A 22,279-nucleotide genomic window follows, 5' to 3' on the forward strand; every position below is an offset into this window, starting at 1 on the left:
TGAAAAGGGCTGGTCAGAGAACTTGGGGGAAAAAAAACAAGAAGAAAAAGTTGCAGTGTCACATGCAGCCAAAGAAGGAGGAGCTTGCCTTAAGCAATGGAATTTAATAGACCTATTTCCTGATGGGTTTTCTCTCAAGTCATTTCTGACGTAGATGGATATTCCACAGATACAGGATGTCAGCAAAGCAGAAGCAAAAAGCTGTTGTTCTTTTGTTTTGAAAGCATCATCCCTCAAGAATCATGTAAATCAGGAATTCATTATTAAAACTACTTGTAGATCATCTGGGAATTCCTCTTAAATACAATGTCCCTGCTGTCATATTGTCCCTCCCATTTCTATATAAAGGAGCATAAAATGCTAGGAAGATTGCATCTAGGCTTGAATGTAATTTTACAAAAGAATAGATTTAAAGATTTCACCGAGGGCAATTATACAACACAATATTCTTCTTCTCAGTTGTGCATCTGTTGAAGGAAAAATTGATTCCATTAAATGAAAATATAAATTTCTTGACATTTATGGCTATTGAGCTTGGCTGACTCTGAAAATATTATATTTCCTAAAATTACAAATTGCTAATTTCTTAAATGAAAAAGCAAAATTCTGAACTCTGAAGGTGCATTTCAAGCAGCAACACACTGACTATTTTTTTTATTCTTAAGTAACTGTGATTGGTTACACATTTTCAGAAAACAGGTATAATAAAAGCAATAGCAACAGCATTGCAATAATTCATGCTGGTAATTGATTCTCCTTTTTGCTTATCAAAAGTATTTGCTTTCTATAATTATTGTAGCTCTCATCGTGAACACTCACTGAGCTGCTTCTGCTAGGATTCTGTTTTTCAGCTGCCACATTCTCCTCTGTGGTAGCAGTGTGCAGGAAAACGCAGGGGTGTGGATGAGATTCATAGTATTGCCAGAAGCAATTTGAAATTGGCTAGGCAGAAGCACAACCTATTTTTTTTTTTTTTTGTCCATCTTTTCTGATCCAGAAAATGTTTGCATTAACTCTCATTCCCAGCTGGAAGCACTACTTTATTATGACTCAGTGGATCAATATACACTGGGAACCGTGAACTATGATGGGTGGCCTGACAATCGTATGAAAGGCCTCATTGGTTTGAGTGAAAATGAGGTTGCATTGTGAGACTTTCTTTTTATCAAAAAGGACAATTTAGAACTTTCCAGTATACATTACAAATAGAAATAAGATGGAGATAAACAGAGCAAAATGATGTTTTTTGCCCCCTCTTCTGCTTGCACTTCTTCATCTTTCACATCCTGACAAACTTGATCACACTCCTTCAAAACACTAGCTGTTGGCAAAACCAGAGAAATATTTGCCTACTGTTTCTAATACAGAATAATTAGTGGCACATAAGTTGAGAAGGGTTTTATTTCTCAGCTTAGGAGATGCGATGACAAGTACAATTACAAGTTTATAACCATAGGTTAAAGTCAGATTAATAAATAAAGGAAAAGTGCCTAGATTTAAAAAAAATCACCCACCGGTGGTTCATTACATTTGCTTCTATTTGCATTCTTCACATTTTAGCACAATATAATATCAAAAAATCAAAATATGTTGAAACCTGACATGTTTTATTTAGTGAGGTATAGAAAGCAATTAAAACACATGTAATAATCAGGGATGATTCAAAAAATCTAATTGTGTATCAATCCTTGACAAAACTAATGGTAATGTATCATAATTTTGACATAAACCTCATAATAGCACATTTTTTCCTCTACATTTTTCATACAGTCATAACTCTTGTGTGTTCCTCTTATTTGTTCGTAGGCCAGGAGCCAGATGGAGCTGGCTGGGGTGCACGGATGTTAGAGGAAGCAATTCATTGTGTAGCAAAAGGGTCTGCAATTGAAAGCCTTTCTAGAATTGAATGTATGCACAGGGGAATATTACCTGCTGGCTTCAAATTCTGAATTCTATTTGCATACCACTCTATCGTTCTATTATAGAACATATCTATTAAAGCCAGTAGATAATAAATACGTATTTATGCTTATCTCTGTCTAATTTATACTAAAAATCATTGTGATCTCCAATGAATGTGGAATGATTCTACTCTAGAGTGTAAACATGACTGTGTCAACACTATCCATATGGCAAAATGCTTTTTTAATCAGATAGATGCATTAATTCTGGTTGACCATGTGTATACACATATAAACAGCATTATTCTTGGCAATCTGCATATAGTTTTATAAAATCATAATTCATAAAATGCATAATTGGCAGCTTTTAGGACATTAGGCACCCAAATAAAATGCTCATACCTATGCTATGACTATCTCATAGTGTTACAACAGTACATTCATCATTCAGATCTGAAATATTGGTTGATACAATTTTCTCAGTACAGTTTCAAACTCTTGAGTCTGAAGGTTAGGTTTGTAGTTGAGGAATAACATGAAAACTACTCACATTTTTCAGTGTTGTCAAAACTAGCAGCTGTGAATATTGTCAAGGTGGGACAGAGATCCTGTTTGTTATTCAGTCCAGAGACTATTTCCCATATATGACCACATATTAGATCACCTCAAAATCCGCAGCCTCTGCTGGATAAAGTTGCCTCTTTTGGTTGTGTCAGTCCCTTCCAGATAAATGCTCTGAATTTCTGATTTTCTAACCTTTCTGCTACTCTTTTCCAAATGGTGGGTGGTATATGAGGAAATTAGATGACATCATGGCACGATCAGGTGGGGGATCCCCTGGCAAATGTTGGTGGTTGTGACATTGGCCTCCACAAGATTGCTGGTTGTATCCTTGTGCCCAGGACGTGATGTCTGCTGAGTGAGGTTGAGTTGGTCCTGACACTGGGTGTTTGTTGACATATAGACCACTAACCATCACCTTTTACTGGCTGGGCCCCATGATACTTCTGGTTGCTGTTCAGACTCCCTGGAGCTGTCTGTGGCTTTCTTTTAGCCAATGGATGAAGCAGTTGTGTGGTATCCTTTGGGTATTGCCACCACCATAAAGAATCCCTCTGGCTAGCTCCCCGCCAGACCCTCATTCACTTCTAGGCATTACCCATGAGTTTTTTCTCTTAGACTCTGATTGTGAGATAGATAGATTGCCTGGGAATATGATTCATTGGGTAGAAAAGAGAAAAACACACAGTTTTAATAAAAACAAAACAATTCTCCTGTCAAAGTAAGATTAGATTGGATGTTGGTAAATGGATAAGGAAGATTTTATTCAAAAGTGTTGCAACAGAGGTCAAGACTTCTGCAACAGGGGGGAGAGAATGAACTCAATTCTCTTGAAACACCACCAAGGAAGCACTGGGTCTGAGATAGGGGAAATATACTGGAGGATGTTACAGGGAAAGTTGGCCAATGTGATTAGGCCATCTGTGTTTGCTAATTGGAACTTATGAAAGTTAGGCTCCTACCTTCCTGCAGCCAGCAACTTGAGGATAGTGGCTCTATCTTTCTCGATGATTACATCTCAGAGGGGTGTCTCCCAGGTCCTTGAGAAAGACATCCTGGGTTGTAAAACTGGCAAGAGGCTGGATGAAGATTTACACCCCTAGGGACAGATAAAGAATTTACAATGGCAAATTTTATAAAATAAATGCTCTAAGAAAAGGGAGGTCAGGAGCCTAAAATCAGGAAGAAATTTGTTCTCAAGTTTAGTCAAGCTGAGGGGAATGTTAAGGCTGTCCTGGTCACATGGATCATTAATAATTTTTCCCCTTGTCTGTGAAATAAAAATTACCACAATTATCTACAAGTCAAGAAGCAAGGCCTCACCAGGAATCAAATCTGCCATCACCTTGATCTTGAACTTTTCAGCCTCCAGAACTGTGAAAAATAAATTCTGATGTGTGTGTGTGTGTGTGTGTGTATGGAGGTATAATTCATGTAATTAAATAAGGTATGTGTACTCAAGACTGAATATGGCTAATACTTAAGCCCAGAGATAAACAAATCTCATTAATTGGGAACACGATGCTATATTAATATGTTTTAGTATTTTTACAAATTGGGAAAATATTGAATGATTTAATCAACCAAATGCCTGAAATTGGTTTTGCACTTTCTACCTTTTTGATACACCGTGCCCTAGTAATGCTGGCTTTTCCAACCATTAAGTGGAAATGATGTCTGTTGGGTACAGGAGAGTGACTTCAGTTTGTTGACCCAGAAGGAGTGATATGAGGATATTTGGCTCATGACAGCTTATCATCTCAGTCTGGCTAGGGAAGATAAAAAAAAAAAAAAAAGAAGGTAGAGAAGCGAAAAACGTTTTTTAAACCTCTGGGATATTGCCAGGAGGCTCTCTCTGATGCATGATGTCATTTACTGAAATGACCTGCCTTCCCGTAAAATAGATCTAAATCGAAACTTTTAGAAAGTATTATGATGGGCTTAGAAAGGAAAACATGGGCAGGTCCTGATTATCATCTGAATTTCTAGACATCATGTGCTAAAAATCATTTTTCTAAAACTACCAATTTGAATGAAATAAAACTTGCTGTGGTGGAAGAAATAATTAAAGGCATGGAATTCGTGCTTTTTTTTTTTTTTTTTTTGTAACTTTATTCTAGCCTTCCAGAGGAAATTTGGCTGTCATAAAATTTGCAAATCAAACATCCAAATCAAAATGCCCGAACAGAGAAAGGCTGTAAATATTTACTTTTAAAACCACTGAATTATTAAAGGTTTCAGAAATGTTCAATCTGGCAATACAAGAAGTAGGACTGAAAGTCAGTCTGCCAATTTGCTGTGAGGGAAAATTGATTGGCAACAAAGAGCTAAAACATAAGAGAATTTAGTGAGGTATTATTAATTTAGAACCTTGCTGGGGAGATGAAGTGAAAAAGCATCTCTTTTTCATGGTATCAAAAATTCCAAAACAAAGCAATAAATACATCTTGGAAATGTAGTTTACAATTGATTAAACTGTGTAACTGTGAGGCAATTGGTAGTCAATGTGTGTATGTATCTCAGCTGAGTGCTTGGAATTTCTGCTTGAGAACTCTACGGAAAATACCGTGCTACACAGAAAAGTGTCTCATGCTTTTGTTTAATTTGGTTCCAGTTCTAGCTCTTCCACTGGTTTGTATGAATTTATCTAGTCTTATTATACCCATGTGGCTATAAATTTATTTCAGTCTTTGATGCAGCAAATACTTATTTAGCACCTGCTATGTGTCAGGCAGCATGCTAGACACTTGGAGGCTTCCAGTGAACAAAATAGGTGAAAATCCCTATTCTTGTGAAGCTTATATTTTAATGGGGTTGAAAGAATAAACAATAAATGCAATCAGTAAGAAAATCATATGCTATGTGAAAAAATGGCAATTTCTGTCAATAAAAAAATGAAAAAAGTGGTTCAGGGTAAAACAAATGGGAGCAGGATTGCTGGGTGAGAGGAATTTTAAACAGGGGAGGTCAGGAGGTACAAGCCTTTATGAGAAGGTAAGATTTGAGTAAAGACTTAAAGGCGGCAAAGATGTTAGCCCAGAGTGTTTCAGAGAAGAGCCTTCCAGGAAGAAAGAATAGCTTTATAAAGCTTCTGAAAATATAATTGATCTAGCCAAGCATGTGTTTCCCTATAATCCAGCCATGTGTAGTGAGGGGTGGAGTCACCTATCACAAATGTAATTTTAGGGACTCTGAGTGGACAGCAGTTCTTTTGGAAGAAATAAAAACTGGGCAGGTGCCAGAAGTTAAGTATGGTATACCATCTCTGCGACTTCTGACAAATATCTTTTTTCATAAATAACTCTTATATATATGTAAAATTATATGCCAAGTTTGTAGGCTACAAAGAAAAGAGAAGAAATCAAAACTGTACATTATTTAAAATGAAATATATTTAATTTCCTCCTCATCAAAAATTTTAGGCTGCTGCTCAAACTTGAAGTCATCCAAAGATGAGATCACATACTTTTTTAAGCTATTCACGGTAGCACCTTTATTCTAAAATTAGATTAGACTAATGAAGATGAGTTGCAATTGTGTTTGTATTTTAATATGTTCTGTAACAGGGTTTTTTTTTTTAATTCTTGAATGCTTGATGACATACGCTGACATATTTTGTATCCCTGTAACCATTACTTTGAACGTATCTGAATAAAGTGTTTATCTCAGATTATCATAAAAAAAGAATAGCTTTATAAAGCTCCTGGGATGAGGAAGTGACTGATGTTCAGTTCATTCAAAGAACCACAAGGAGGCCAATGTTAACGGAGGGGAATAAGCCGAGAAGGAGAAAAGAGAGAAGGTTGAGGTGGGATGGGAGTGGTGTAAGGGGCAGGTCTTTTAGGACCTTGCTGGTCATTTAATAAGGACTTTGTCTTACATTCTATGAAGCTGAGAATTATTGCAGTACTTTGAGCACAGGTGTGATATTTTACAACTGTTGTGTAGTAAAGAGAGTCTCAGTGGGTAAAGGTATTAAGTGACTATTGCAAGTATGCAGGGCTTGAATAATGTGACTAGAATCAAATCAATATCCATGAAGATGGAGAAACATCAGGATTCCTGAGAATAAAGTAGCACCAATAGTATCTTCTGGTGGTTTGGTGGTATGGTATTAGAGAAAGAAAGGAGTCAAGCAATTTTTTTTTTTTTTTTTGTCCTGAAAAACCGGAAGGCTAGACTTGCCATAAATGGAGCTGGAGAAGGGTGTGAATAGAGTAGGTTTTGGGGAAAGAATGGAAGTTCAGCTTTGGAAATGTTAGAGATATCAAGTGGAGAGCTGAATATACAACTCTGGGGTTCGGGAAAGGGGTATGAGAAGATGCACGAATTAAAGAATTTTTGACACGTAGGTAATGTTTAAATGTATAAGGGTAAGAGAGACCACTGAGGAATGAGTGCAGAAAGAAGAGAAGCAGAACTGAAGACTGAAACCTGGACATTCTCAGCTTTAAAAGATGATATGAGATTAAAGGAGAAACAAGCAATGAAACTGAGAAGGCGTAACAAAGAAGGTAGAAAGAAAGTTAAGAGAATGTGCTTTTTGCAGAAGCTAAGTGAGCAAAGTATATCCAGGCATAGGGAGTGATCGAAAGTATCAAATATCATCGATAGGTCATGTGATAGGAAGACTGAAGCCCGGCCATTGGATTTAGCAACATGGGGTTCCTCGGTGACTTTCAGTTGAGTGGTAGAGAGTGAAAGTCTGATTGAAGCTGGCCTAAGGCAGAATGAGGCGGGAAAATTGGAGAGTGATATGGACATTTTATTTGAAGAGTATTGATATAAAAAGAAGGAAAAAAATTGAGTGGGGTCAAGAGAAGGTTTTTTTTTTTCCCCCCTTTTAAATGAGAAAAATAAGAGCATGCTGATGTAACCGTACGCTCCTGTAGAAGGGGCTAACTAATGGCTTATGCAACTAGATGGCACAGCAGCTGCTCTGCAGGCACAGCTGGACGCGGGGTCCTGACCATGTCCTCAGAACTCGGTCTCGCTTCATCTCTCAACTCTGCTTCTTTGTGTGTTGGCTGCACTCAGGCAGCCTTTCCACAACGACTGCTCTTACCTCTTGATGCTTGTATCTTCTCAGCATTCACAGCGGAAAAAAGTCTCTTCTCCAGTGGTCCCAACAAAATCCTGGAATTGCTTCACTGTCGTGGCTTGAGGTCACCTGCCCAATCCCTGAAACACTGTGATCAGGGTAGTCGATGCCATGATTCAGGAGTGAACGTGAGAAAAGACCAGCAGCAACATACACAGTATCAGTAGAGTCATGTTTTCTTCCAGCAAAAAGAACTAAGCTGGTAAAAATACAAAGCTATTAAAATGGACCTAAATGGTGGCCCGAGGACACTGCACACCATTTAAGGGAGCCAAGAAAATATTGGCACCATGTTCTTTCTGTTTCTTTACATTATTGTAATGTAATGTCAAGATCAAAATGATCCGGGCAAACTTAGACTCTTGGGGACATCTAGATGAAATCACATTTGAAAAAAAAATAATTATCTTGGAGGGAAACTTTCCTATGACAATTCTAATTAAGTCAATTATTTTCTAGAAATTTACGTGTCCTAATGATGCTGAGAACCGTCATTCAATTACGTGCACTTGTGTTTTGTGTCCTTGAATATCTGTGTCCTTCTACACTTTAAAATCTTGAGGAAGAAACGTGAATCCCCCTTCCTATGTAGTTCCTGCCTGAATGAAGTTGACACATCACTTTCACTGATGACCACCAGAAATGGCCGTCTTGTCGTTTTTAATATTACTAGGGGATAGAGGTGATTCTTACCTATATTTTAAGACTCCAAGCAAGAGTATTTTCTTTTCATTTTTTCTCTTCACTTCCCTAAAATTATCAGATGTGCCTCCCTGACCAGCACTAAATATTGGTGATATTTAGAAGATGGGATATATGAGTCTTGAACAAAATTCAGCCAGCCCCAGTCTATTTATAATGAAATCACACTAAATAAATTATTTGAATATGCTCTTGGGATAAAATATACCTCTATGAGGCAATGATAGTTGTACTTACTCTAGGGGTAAAGAATGAAAAAGGGGTAATTTTAAAAGTAACATATTCATGTAGATTAAAATAGTTTAAAAAAATTAAGTAATTTCTCAACTATGCTAAAATAATGTGCATAATATTGGGAAATTTTTACTTAGCCTCTGTAAATATTTTTAAGTTTTATTTGGAAAGAAGAAATATTAAAGAATATTTTATCTAACTAGATACTTTTAATAATCACGTTAATATAGTATACACAATTTCCAGTAGTGTGCAATAGGCAGCGGACAATTTTTAGTTTACTTTTTGTTCCTTATAATTCATAGCAACATAATATTATAGAAGCAAGTGCCTTAGAAATCTGATGCTTTAAAGTGGTAAGCGACAGATAAAAGAGATACTGTTTTGTGGTCATTCAGTCACTAAATTTTTTCAAAGTTCAACTTTGCTGTGCTCACAATTCTTTCTTTGCCATCAACAGCAATAATAATTGTTTTATGATTCAAAAAGTTACAACTATAATATACAGTCATGCTTGTGAAATTTGGGAGATATCAATAGGTACTTAATAAGCTTTTAAAATTTACTTCTCATAATAATACTACGACATTTAAGAGTCTTATGGATGGGGAGGATTTTTATTTTTAAATGTGAGTTTTCAGGCTATAATATGAAGAGTTAAGCAATGTTCCTATTTGAATAGATTTATGACATTTTATTACGCTAAGTCTCTGTAGCAAGGCCAAGGCAGGAGAGAGAGAGTGGTGTATTAGTGGCAGGGAAACTGCAATATGAGCAAGAAAAGAAACTGGTAGGGCAAGACTCTTGTTTTTGTTTTGTGGGTTAAGTATCAGTAACCATGGAATAGATGGGGTTATGAAAAAGAAAGTCTTTAGTTTTGTGGATATTGCTTTACTGTGATGTGGAATATATTGGCATATTAATAGCATCACGAAGGACAATAACACTTGACCAGCAGTGAGAAGCCTTAGTTAATAAGCAAAATAAAGAATTCATTATATTTTATTTTATAGTAGAGTTTACAATTGCTGGAGTTAGTCATCACTTTCTTCATTAAAAAAGTAAATATGACAATAGTGTGTCTCCAGAAGGCTACAAGGTTTGGCAGTGGCCATGCGGCTGGCAGAGTCTAACCTCATCGGCAGCTGCATTTGCATGTCATGTCACTCTCGTCCCTAACTGTCACCCTAGGCTGGCATACCAAGGTCTGACAAGGTCAATTGATATCTATCCTCTGTCTATCTATCTTATATTTTCCATATTATTATTTCACATTTGTCTTAAAATTAGAACGAGCATGACACTCCATCACACACTTATACCATGTGTGTCTGCAGAGCCGCACAGCTCAAAACCCAGTAGGGATATTTGGATTCCCTGTGGCCAACTTATCTTGCTGAAATTACTTGGTAAAGCCTAGGAGCATCTGAATTTCCATTACTTTATCAGTGTACCTCGTTAATGATATAGCTTAATTTGCATACCAGTAGTACCTTTTCACCACAGGTAAGAAATTGAAATGTTCAAGGTCAATTAGCTGCAAATGTTTCAAGTCGACTCGTGCAGCCGTAACTGTGAGCGATGCGGGAAAAGGAGTGGTCAGTGAAGGGTTCCTCTCTCTCCTGATGAGAATTGATGATGCAATTTTAACTCACTGGAATCATGCTGATTCTTTTTGCCTTGCCGTGCTTCTGTCATGTGTTCGATTTTTAAATACTGGTCTATAAAGACATGCTGAAATGCAAGAGAAATACTATGAAATTCCAGATTTAAAAAACAGGTCCTCATTACTGGTTTTAGACCATTACAATTAACTAGAAAGAGCAAGAAGCCAAATAATCAGTATTTTCTGAGAGGTATTAGCTGATATAAGATAATATTCCAAAGGTAGAACTTCCAGGTTGAGATGGTGGCAGTCTGGGGCACTTCATTCACCGTTTCTTAACTTTTCATTGTGAGAAATGATAACAATGCAGGGAGATATGCAGTTGCAGCAATAAGAGGAGTGAGGATGCTTGGTTAGCATCAGATCACAGAAGACTTTTGACTTTCAAAGTTTTGACAGGCCCTGGGGCGGGGGCAGGGGAATAGTAAGATTATATAGGTCAGTGGAGGGAAATACTTACCCACCACCACCTCCATCATGTGCTTGCACTTCAAAGACATGGTCTATTGTTAACCAGAGGGAGGGAAGTTGACTCCACTATCTGGAAACTCAATCCTGAGGTTCCCCGATCCCCACTAGCAACATCTTTTCTGTATCCACTGGGAACTACCAATTCCCACTTATGCATCAAGACAATGTGAGAGGCACTGTTGTGTACTAGTTTAGAGGACTGTGCCTCTTGCCTGCTCCAGGGACAAGAGCAAGGTGTTCAAACTCTCTGTATCTGACTCACCATCTGCTAAATAGAATGCTTTGAGAATTCATTAACAATGCCTTCACTAGTGCCTTTCACAAAGTATTAACTTACTTAATAAATATTAAGTAATACCGTAGTAGAATAAGTGGAGGAGGATTGGATGGTGTTTCATCACATCCTGAAAAATGAAGTATGGAAGAGGCACTGGTTCAGATTTAAAAATAGTGCTATGGAAGCAGTTCCCACTGAGAGGTCAAGAACTCCCTGCGCTATTTGTGGCAGGGTACTATTTAAGGTGTCCTTCAGATCACTCAAAAACAAATTCCATGTAGATAACAGACTGCAAGTGCCCCTTGTGGACAGCAGAGCTGTGTTAAACAAATGACACCAAGACACCCCAAATTCAGCCAGGGCCCATGTATACCCAACAAACCCTCTTGCATAAAATATGAGAGTATTCTACTCTATTCTAAACAAGGTAGATGATATTGGTGACCAAGGAAACTCCTTCCATCAAAAACCACAAATTCAAGGGAAAATATAGAGAGAATTGAAAGTAAAAACACACGAACAAAAATTGCAGTATGTAAAAATATTCTGGATCCACAAAAGAGGGGAGAGCATTTGTACTTTTGATGTATGGAGTGGAAGACACTTTTGAACAATGGTTCATTTCAAGAAATAAAGAAATTTGACAAAGTATCCACTTCTAATGACAATATAGTAAGTAATGGGAATCGTACCCACATGCACGCGGTAGTTAGTATGATGCCATCAAGAGAGGACATTGTTGTAATACAATTTTTTTAAAATGCTGTTTTGACCCAGTTTTGAAGTCCTGGCTAGAGGCTTGTCAGTTCCTCCTCTTGAACAGCTGATTATGTCCCTACTTCAGTCACTTCCTTTATTAGGTTCTTGCAATGTGTCATCACCAGGGCCAGGTACCAGAGAACTAGGGACATCCCTTATGCCCCAGAGTCTCCTAGAAAAATTGTTCAAATTAGCCAATTCACAGGAAGCCCTAAAACCTAGCTACCTGACCCTACCCTACTTGCCAAACATATAAGTTCCCTCCTACAGCTCCAGCTTGCTGTTATCCTGTCCCCTGATGCAATCCCCTCTGTGGCCCTATCTGTCAGCCTTCTCTTTTTTTATAGTTGTAAGTAACAATGAGTTCTGTTTTTCATATATCAGAGTGTCATTGTGCTGTGTTCCACCATCAAAGGAATCTTTAAATCTCACAAAACAGTTGTCAACACAGGTGTGTCCCTTCAGGTCTCACAATGGCATATGCCTCACTGTAATAGCAAACATTTATTGGGTATCTCTTTGAACAAGGGTCTGTACTCAAGGTTTCATAAAATAGGTCACAGATGTAAAGAATAATACTTGAGTTAAAAATATATAAAAATTAATGATAGTCTCTTCTAAAATTTTAGACCTTATTCTCAGAGCCTCAAGTTGAGTGGCAAAAGAATGAGGGAAAGAAAACATATGCTAACATTCCTCTTTGGGGTGTTATGTAATAGAGGTTGCATTTTAATAAATATTATCAGATAAATATGGATTCAAGAATGTGTCAATCTCTACTTCATGGCTTTTATAACGATTATGTATTACTTACATAATCAGTAGTAGAATATCACTTAAATAAATTCCCCCAATAATTCCCCAAACTATTATATTAAACTGGAAGAATGAACCAACCTAAGACATACAGTACTCACATCTGTAATATGTGTGTGTTGGATGCAATAAAATACAACAAATTCTGCTCTACCCATACTTCCTTGAACATACATCAGACTTCTATTTTTCCCTTCTTAGGGCTCAAGCATAACTTGCTCTATAGTGTTTTTCTTTGCCCCATTCTGTCACCCACCACCTTCCTCCCAGGTAGGATGGAACCAATGGTGTGTTAGTAAACTGGCTGGGGTGTGGGCGGGTGCTTATTTGCACCGTTTGCAATTTGCATGGTTTAAATACTCCCACTGTGGCTAATTGCAGAGATGGTTGTGTTTAGTAACTTGCTTGTAAAGTTGAATATTTAACAGTTGTCTCTTGCAGACTGTTGTGAAGCAGCTCCAACCCACCCCTTGATAGAACTCTCCATCTTTATTGTTATTGTTCCCTGCACATGTCTTACCATTAACATTACATTTCAAACATGCTTTACAATGTCTACCCCTCCCATAAGACTGTAAACGCCTGAGGGCAAGGACTATGCCTTCACTATCTTTGTTTTCCCAGGCTAACAATGTATTTCCTTCTCCAAACATGATCGAAGGTATTCTTCCAGTTCCACCACAGTGTGCAGATATTGCCTTACATCCAGTCCTGGTCAGTGGGGTTGAAGGCCAGACCGTTCCCCAGTCATGCGTGAGGGCAGTAGACACGCTAGTTCCAAGTGTTGACATGGGTGTTCATCTATCAAATTAAGCACTTTAAACAGTCTGCGAGACCTTTATTCTCCCCAGTGTTAGCAGGCTATCGTACCCAAAAATGAACACAATTAATATAGGTTCCATCCATTTACACTAAATTCTTGCTTTTCTACATTTTTCTACAATTGTAAGAAATTTTTATATTTTGGAAAATTTGACTTAAATTCCATAGAGGAATAGTCTTACTGACATTTCTGCTTTTCTAGCATAGATTTTTAACCAACTCTTCTTTCCTAATTTTCTCCTGTTTTTATTTTTACAAAAGGAGCTGGTGGCTGGTCTCCACTTGTGTCTAACAAGTACCAGTGGTTGCAGATTGACCTTGGAGAGAGAATGGAGGTCACTGCTGTGGCCACCCAAGGTGGATATGGGAGCTCCAACTGGGTGACCAGCTACCTGCTGATGTTCAGCGACAGTGGCAGGAACTGGAAACAGTATCGACAAGAGGACAGCATCTGGGTATGTTCTTTAACAAAAGTCATAGCCTTTCGGAGAAAGAAACAGTCATTGCTGCACCTTGCTTACTAGTCTTTTAGATGAAGTAGAAATACAGAATCTTTACAACTACTTTGAAAACATTTTCCAAGTAAAAATATGGTAAATATTCATTTTCTAATATATTTCATGGTAAATTAATGATAATACTAAAGGTAAATTTATTTTACAGAGGCCTCAGGAGTTGGAAAAAAAAGTCGTATTAGTCCATTAAATAGTGTGGTTGCCTAAGAAATAAATAAGATACGTATTTAAAAAAATTAAATGTTGTTCAAGAACATGGTAGTTTTGCATTGTCTTTATTTAAAGTTAGTAAAAAATTTGTTCCTTTTATTTCCTCTGATGACTCTGAGATTTCTGAAACATTCTCTGGTAGATGGAAGTTTTCACATACAATATTTGGACTTATATATGTGTGTATGTATAACTACATACACACATGTGTGTATGTATAACTACATACACACATGTGTGTATGTATAACTACATACACACATGTGTGTATGTATAACTACATACACACATGTGTACGTATATGTGATTTATGTATGAACTTTTCTCTAGTCTCTTTAAAGTAGGGTGGTAAAGTGCTGTGTGTTGTAAACAACGGTGCTGCACCCATAAGAGAGAGACTGGCAACAAGGCTGTTTGTAATAAAGTGGGTGGTATTTGTAGTTGACTGATTGCATATAAACACCTGGTGGAAGAAGGAAGCTAAAGAAAGTTTGCTTGATGACAAAAAAAAAAGGACTCCTTTCTTAGGGTATGAAAGTATTCGTTTGGATCTGACGTGGACCAGGGACAACACAGTGCAATCAAAAAACTATTTCCCACCCCCCTCTGGCTGAGCTGCCAGAACCAAAGAAAATGAGTAACTTAATGAAGCATCATTCTTAGCACACAGATAATTTGGAAGCCTATTTGGGCACATAATGATAATTTTCTTTGACCAGTCAATTGCCTCTTTTTTGAAATTTCCTAGAACTCCGTTATACATTATAAACTCATTGAAGAAATGGACTGTGATTTACTCACCTTTGTGTTTCTAAAGCTTTTGAAGGCCATTCAGTCTGTGTTTATGGAGAACAACAGTGGGGCTGGAGGAAGCTGCCTATAAGCATTTTTAAGAAAAGCTTAAAATCCTGTTTAAAATCCAAAGCAAGTTGAAGCTGTGTATAAGAGTGGAAAAAAAACAAAAAAACCACTGGGTATTACGGTTGAGTTAATTCCATGAAAACCATTCAAACTAGGGATGAAATAAACAGTAATTATGAACCAATAACAATGAAAGCTTAATGAGGTATTTATTTTAACTAGGAGTTTGGATTATCTTTACTCTTTTTTTTTAAAGTAAGCATTGGATTTTAAACTACATAAGTAGTGGCTAATGCATGCTAATATTTAGCTACGCTAATTAAAATGTATGTTTTTGACATTTTTTAAAGCGGTAAATCAACCATGAAAATTGTTGTTTTTCTGATCATCAGGCTTGGGGAAAACCAAACCTAGGCATTGCCATTTGCCTGTTTTGCTTACTCCTATAAAGTGGAGGTGCTCAGGGTGAAATGGTGGCATGAATGATATCCTTACTAATCCAAACCAATAAAATAAAGACATGGCATCTATCACAATCCTCTTAACATTACTTGTTTAGACTATGCTGTAAATTGTTGGTTTACTCACCATCTTCTCCTCTTGAATGTGAGCTCTCTATAAATAAAGATGGTACCCTCCGACCTTTCCTCTCAGCATTCCCAATGTGTAACAGTACCCGGCATGTCACAGTCAAATATTAAATTTATTGAATGAATGAACGAACGAATGAATGAAGTGTCCTTGCTTGTAGGATGCTCTTCTGATCACACTAACTAAAAGTGACTCCCTCTTGCCTTCCTCAGCTCTTCCTTTCGACACATTTATGTTGTATCAGTTTAACATACTTGAAGTTAGGATGGCACATTTTTCTCTCCTCTAAAATTTTGAACTTTTTTTATGGGATGGTTCTTATGTTTCTCATCTTAGTATTTCTGGTACCCAACACCCAATGTGGCACATGACTTTTGTTGAATTAGTGAAATAACAAGTAAGTGAATGAATAGATTTGAGTATATTGACCTCCTAATCTGTGCCTATCTTTGCACAAATTTCTGGGAGCTATTAAAAGAGTTCATGAGACTACAGAGATCATTGTAGACTGAATTTCTCCAAGAAGCAGGGCTTACCTGGATCTTGAAGAAAGCATTATAATTTAGATTATAGAAGGATTAAGGAAGCTATTTCCTGAAGCTGGAAAAGTGTGAACAAAAGCATAGACAATGGAGATATCCAGAGATATGGTTTCCTATGTAATAAGTAGTGAGACTATTGGGCAGATTGGACTGTTAAGTTTGGGAAGGACTGGATGATAATTTTGGCTATGGTAACGGAAGTTGGTGGATAACCATGAATGTCAAGATCAAAATTAAGACTTACTGCAATAAATACCATGACCAACCCCAAATGTTTAAATTTCTGTATCTGTGTATATATGTGTGTGTGTAGTAAATATTTCCTGTTCATCCCAGGTAGCCTGCAAAGTTCTAGTCTACTCCATAGTCACTTCAGTTCCACTCTGAGGGAAGCTCCCCCTCTGTGAATCTGCAATTGCTAAAGCAGGAAAATTGAAACATGGTGAAGTGTGCCCTGGCTCTTGACTTTTGCACCTGGAAGAACACAGAACACTTCAATTTACTCTTTTTTTTTTTTAACCCAAAGAACTATTTCTAATTGATGTACATAATAAGGAATTTAACCCTTTGTAACATTTTACAAATATGCATTTCCCAACTTTTTTTTGGCCCAGTTTTAGTAGATATTATGGGATATGTACCAATTATACAAAACATGCCAATTTCCTTTAAGAGCTTCACAGTCTGCTGCAGATGATACAAATAAATCTATGAAAGAGAGTTAGGAAACACATAAGGCATTATATAAGTGTGTGATAGAAAGAGAAAGGAAAGACAAGTGTTATTGGCTTAGAAACAAACACAATAAAAACAATCAACATGGTTTGAAATGCCGCAGTGAGAATTCTTCATTCTCTCCTCATTTGATCTCACTTCAAGCACCAGAGAGAACAATGACTTCTCTATACCTGAAGGAATTAATAAAATGCTCTGTTGCTTCTTATAAATAACCTTTAAGAAGAAAAACAAAATATGTATCTATACATGAAATTTCATAGAAATGTAACCTTGATAGAACTATGATTTTTTAAAAAAAAATACACATTAAAACATTTCTTCAGAATAAAATTTACAGTCTAGTAAAATGTAATTTATACAAAGTACTCTGCTGGATGGCAAATAAATATTTTATGAAAATTTAGAAAATGCAAGCCACTAAAATTGCTCTTCTCAAATTGAAGACAAAATAAAATCCCACAGCATTGATGATAAAAAAAGACTCCTTTTAGGCAGTTTATTGTAAGTAGTTGAAAAAGTAAATGTAAGGTATAATTTTCACTCATTTAAGAACAAGTGCTGAAATAACATGAAACTAGCATCTTAGAAATTATTTTAAGTAGATCATCATATGCAGGAACTGTATAGCCAAATTCTCCAAATTCTTTCTGATAAATGCCCAAGCTTCTTTTACACTGCAGACTACAAGGCAAGGAATGGGATGGCACCAGTCTTATAGATTGAGTAAATATGATTGTTAAAGCCAGAATAGTTTGCTTTTTTTCATGGACTTCAGTTGTACCTGATTTTTCAAACAAAAACCTTTACTGGTTTTCTAGAGTTAGTATATCTTTGTTTTTGTTCTTTAACTGGAAGTGACTATGTCTAGTGTCATAGTTCTGGGTTTGGCTGGTGAAAGACAAGGAGACCCTGTGACATAGAATAGTCAATTAGATAGAAGTACCAGCTGTCACAAAATATTCAGGCCATTGTTATCACTGTGAATGATTGAGTTGTCAATCTATAAGCCAGACAAGGTAAAAACGCTACCTGCAAAGATTTTAATGTGCATTTGTTTCATGTCAAGTAAATAAGTGCCTGGGAGAGCTCAGTGGAAAACCAGGGGAGGCAGAAATGCAAGGGAGGTATACGCTGTGAGCCAGGTAGACTCCTTGCAAATGGCATTTTCCCTAGATCTTTCCCTTATTCTAGTGACCTAAACCTACAAGCAGCATTTGTGGTGATAAAAAGTACAGCAGTACTAATGCCACGTGTGTCCACATGTCAAATTGTCAAGCTTAATGCATTGCAATACTTGCCTCAGTACTTGGCAAATGCCTAGAGAGTGCCTGAAGCTGCTTCTACCTTTCAGGACACTGATCCCCAAAATATATTTTTATTGAAGTCTACATTATTAGTCTATATCTTCAGGAAGTTTCCTGTTCACATTTCTATTTAATTATGAGTTCTCCACCTTTTGAAAACGATTTTCCCAGCAGTGCGTGGTTAAAAAGTGGCTTCATTTTTCTTTTATTGTGGTGAGAAAACTTAACGTGAAATCTACCCTCTCAACAAATTTTTAAGTGCACAATACAATATTGTTAATTATAAGCATGCTGTTGTACAGCAGATCTCCAAGAATTAATCATTTTGCATAATTGGAACATTATAACTGTTGAATGGCAATTCCCCATTTCACCCTTTCCCTGGCTCCTGGCAACCACAATTCCACTCTCTGCTTCTATGTGACCATTTTAGACATAGGTCCCTCATATAAGTGGCAGAGTGGACTTATTTGTCCTTCTGTAACTGGCTTATTTCACTTAGCATAATGTCCTCAAAGTTCATTCACGTCCCATATGGCAGAATGTCCTTACTTTTTAAAGACTGAATAACATTCCATTCTATGTATAGACCACATTTTCTTTATTGATCTGTCCATGGACATTTAGGTTGTTTCCCTATCTTGGCTATTGCAAATAATGTTGCAGTGAATATGGGAGTGTAAATATTACTTTGAGATTCTGATTTCAATTCTTATGGATAAATACCTGGGATTAGGATTTCTGGATCACATGGTATTTCTATTTTTAATTTTTTGAGGAACTTCCATACTGTATACTGTTTTCTGTGGTAGTTGCACCATTTTGTATTTCCACCAACAGTGTACTAGGGTTCTAATTTCTTCACACCTTCACTAACACTTGGCAATTTTGGATTTTTGTTTTTTTAAAATAGACATCCTAATAGGTGTGATGTAATATCTCATTGTGGTTTTGATTTGTATTTCTCTGATGATTAGTGATGTTGAGTATCTTTTCATATACCTGTTGGCTATATTGTATATCTTCTATGGAGAAATGTCTGCTCAAGTCTTTTGCCCATTTTATTATAAAATCAGGTTATTTGTTATTTTTGCTATTGAGTTAAAGGAGTTCTTTATGTATTTTTACTATGTTATTGTTATTTCATATATTTAGTTTCTATATACTAACAATGAACTATCCAAGAAGGAAATTTAAAAAAAAATCCCATTTATAATTCATCAAAAAGAATAAAATCTTAGGAATAAACTTAACCATTGGTGGGGGGAGCAAGATGTATGCACTGAAACTACAAAACATTGCTGAAAAAAATTAAAGAAAACCCAAATAAATGAAAGGACTTTTGTGTTCATGAATTAGAAGACTTAATACTGTTAAAATGTCCATACTACTCAAAATGATCTATAAATTCATGCAATCACTAACAAAATCTCAATGACATTTTGTTACACAAATAGGAAAAAAAATCCTAGAATTCATATGGAACTACAAAGGACCCCAAATAGCTAAAATAATCTAGAGAAGGAAGAACAAAGCTGGGGGCATCACACATCCTGATCTCAAAATATATTACAAAGCTATAGTAAATAAAACAGTATGATACTGGCATAAAGACAGACATATAGACCAGTGGAACAGAATAGGGCTCAGAAATAAACCCACACATCTGTGGTCAACTGACCTTTCATAAGGATGTCAAGAATATACTATGGGGAAGGATTGTCTCTCCAAAGAATGGTGCTGGGAAACTGGATGTCTACGTGCAAAACAATGAAATTGAACCCTTACCATATACCATATACTTAAAAATCAACTCAGAATGGACTAAAGACTTAAACAGAAAACCTGAAACTGTAAAAAATGCTAGAAGAAAGCCTATGGGAAACCTTCCTGACATTGGTCATGATAATAAATGTTTTTTTTTGATATGACACTAAAAGCACAGGCACCAAAATGGAAAATAGAAACTACATCAAACCAAAAACTTTCTGCATAACAAAAGAAACAATCAACAGAGTGAAAAGCAGCTTTTCACTGGGAATGGGAGAAAATATTTGGAAACCATATATCTGATAAAGATTAATTATTCAAAAATATTGGGGTTTTTAATATTACTCACTGATTACAGGTTATGTATATTGTTCTTAAACTTTACCACACATTTGAATTCTGATGCTCAGGCAGACTGTCTAGAGGCAGGAGCCTAGGTATTGGGATTTTTCAAATATTCTCAGGTGATTCCAATTTGCTGCAAACTATGGGGAGCACTGGCTTGCTCAATAAACTTGAAAACCAGGTACAGATTCTTAGTTCAGTATAAAAGAAACCAGCAGGATTTCCTTTCATCTTAGATCTAGTATACTCTGTACATTCTTTGAGTTAATGTTGCAAGAAAGATTTGGATAATGATCAAAGTTAGGAAAAACAGGTATAGACTAGATATTAACTCTATCTTCCTAATGACAAAGACTCAATTTTCTTAATATCTAAAGCTATGCTGTTCAATAATATAGCTACTAGCCACATAGGGCTATTTAAATTTAAAATTAAGTTAATTAAAATGAAATAAAATTAAAAATAAAGCTCTTTAGTTTACAGCCACATTTGAAGTGTTAAATAGCTATGTTAGACCAGTAGTTACTGTAGTAAACAGAGCAATTATAAAACATTTTCATCATCATGGAAAATTCTGTTACACAGTACAGGTACAAAATATTCTAAATAATCACAAAAAATAAAAGCCTTAACATTTTTTTTTTTTTAAAAGAAGGCATTATATAAACAAGCAGGTCATAGGAAAAAAAAAGATACATAAATATATAAAAGTGTCTTCAACCTCATTTAAAATTGAGATGACACATCCTAAAAGATTGAAATGAATGAGAGTGTTTGAAACTGTAGTATTATGTAAGACATTATTTTCCAAATGGTGCTATGCAACAAAATAATATATTCTTTAAAGTTATTCATTTAATGTAATGACTTTTCTTTAAAATTGTTAAGCTTCCGAATCAAACCCAGGGTATCAAGGATAGTACTGTTTAACAGAAGATAGGATTTTCTGGAGAAACAGAAACAATTGTATATATAAAATGTGAGTTGACTCATGCAATTATGGAGGCAGAGAAGTTCTACCATCTGCTGTCTGCAAGCTGGAGAACTAGGAAAGCTGTTGATATAATTCAGTCTGAGTCTGAAGAATCAAGTACCAGGAGCTCAGATGTCTGAAGACAAGAAAAAATGGATGCCTCAACTCAAGAAGAGAGAGAGAGAGAGAGAGAGAGAGAGAATTTGACTTTCCTTCTCATTTTTTTTCTATTCTAGCTGTTGATAGATTGGATTATACCCACCCACAGTGGTGAAGGCAGATCTTATGTACTCTGCCAATTCAAATGTGCTAATCTCTTCTGAAAAGAACCTCACAGAGACTCCCAGAAATAATATTTTACCAGCTATCTGGGCATCCCTTAGCCCAGTCAAGTTGACGCATGAAATTAACCATTACATAGATAATGGATATCTCCTTGTTATATGACAATATCTTGGACCATTTGTTGATAGTATAAAGCATATGGTAGTTATCAAGCATCATATATTATTTTTCAATTTCAACTTTTAGTGACAGTGTAAATATACATATTTATATTTGTATTTATATAATGGCTGAGCAGCACTTGTATGTGCAGCATGTTATCTAATCTTTGACCATATTATGACAGAGTAGGAAAAAAAACACCCTTAGTTCTGGTTCTAAATTGTCCTCTGAGTCAATGCCTCGTCAGAAAAACAGAAATTATCCCAGGCATATGAAACTGGCAAGTCATTATAGGAAATTGGTTACAGGTGATGAAAAAGCTGAGCAGTAACATGTGAGATGATGAGGCAACTCAGAACTTAGCGACAGCAAGAAAATGCTACAACTCCTAGAGCTGGAGGATAATGAGAAGATGCTATTTCCAGAGCTCAGAGGCTGGCATTGTCCGGCTGGAGCTAGAACCCAGCAGGCACTTCTCAATAGAGGATTATGGAGGCACGGGGTATCCACTGAGAGCTGGAGCCTTGTAAAAAAGACTCAGCCACTACCAAGAAGCTGCCTGAGGCAGAGCAAGAGTGGGAAGAAATACCCTGGCTCCTCCCTTCCATCCACCTGCAAATCTCTTTCAAGTGCCCAGCTGGAAGCTCCTTAACAGGAGTCTGGGATGCTCAGT

At 36.4% G+C, this 22,279-nt stretch overlaps 1 protein-coding gene across 8 annotated transcripts in view; it reads left to right on the forward strand.

Annotated features, from left to right (window-relative positions):
- The window catches only part of CNTNAP4 (contactin associated protein family member 4), a 237,728-nt gene that overhangs the window by 54,112 nt on the left and 161,337 nt on the right, over positions 1 to 22,279 (forward strand). For 5 of the 8 annotated variants that reach the window (XM_069456618.1, XM_069456620.1, XM_069456623.1 and 2 more), the window contains exon 3: positions 13,572 to 13,765. The exons of 2 other annotated variants lie outside the window; for them this stretch is intronic. In XM_069456618.1, coding sequence (XP_069312719.1) covers positions 13,572 to 13,765 — 194 coding nt within the window. The remainder of the gene's footprint in view (positions 1 to 13,571; positions 13,766 to 22,279) is intronic. One more of the 8 variants, XM_069456619.1, reaches the window with a different exon arrangement.

Source organism: Eulemur rufifrons, chromosome 23 (assembly GCF_041146395.1).
Source record: "Eulemur rufifrons isolate Redbay chromosome 23, OSU_ERuf_1, whole genome shotgun sequence".
Classification (NCBI taxonomy): domain Eukaryota; kingdom Metazoa; phylum Chordata; class Mammalia; order Primates; family Lemuridae; genus Eulemur; species Eulemur rufifrons.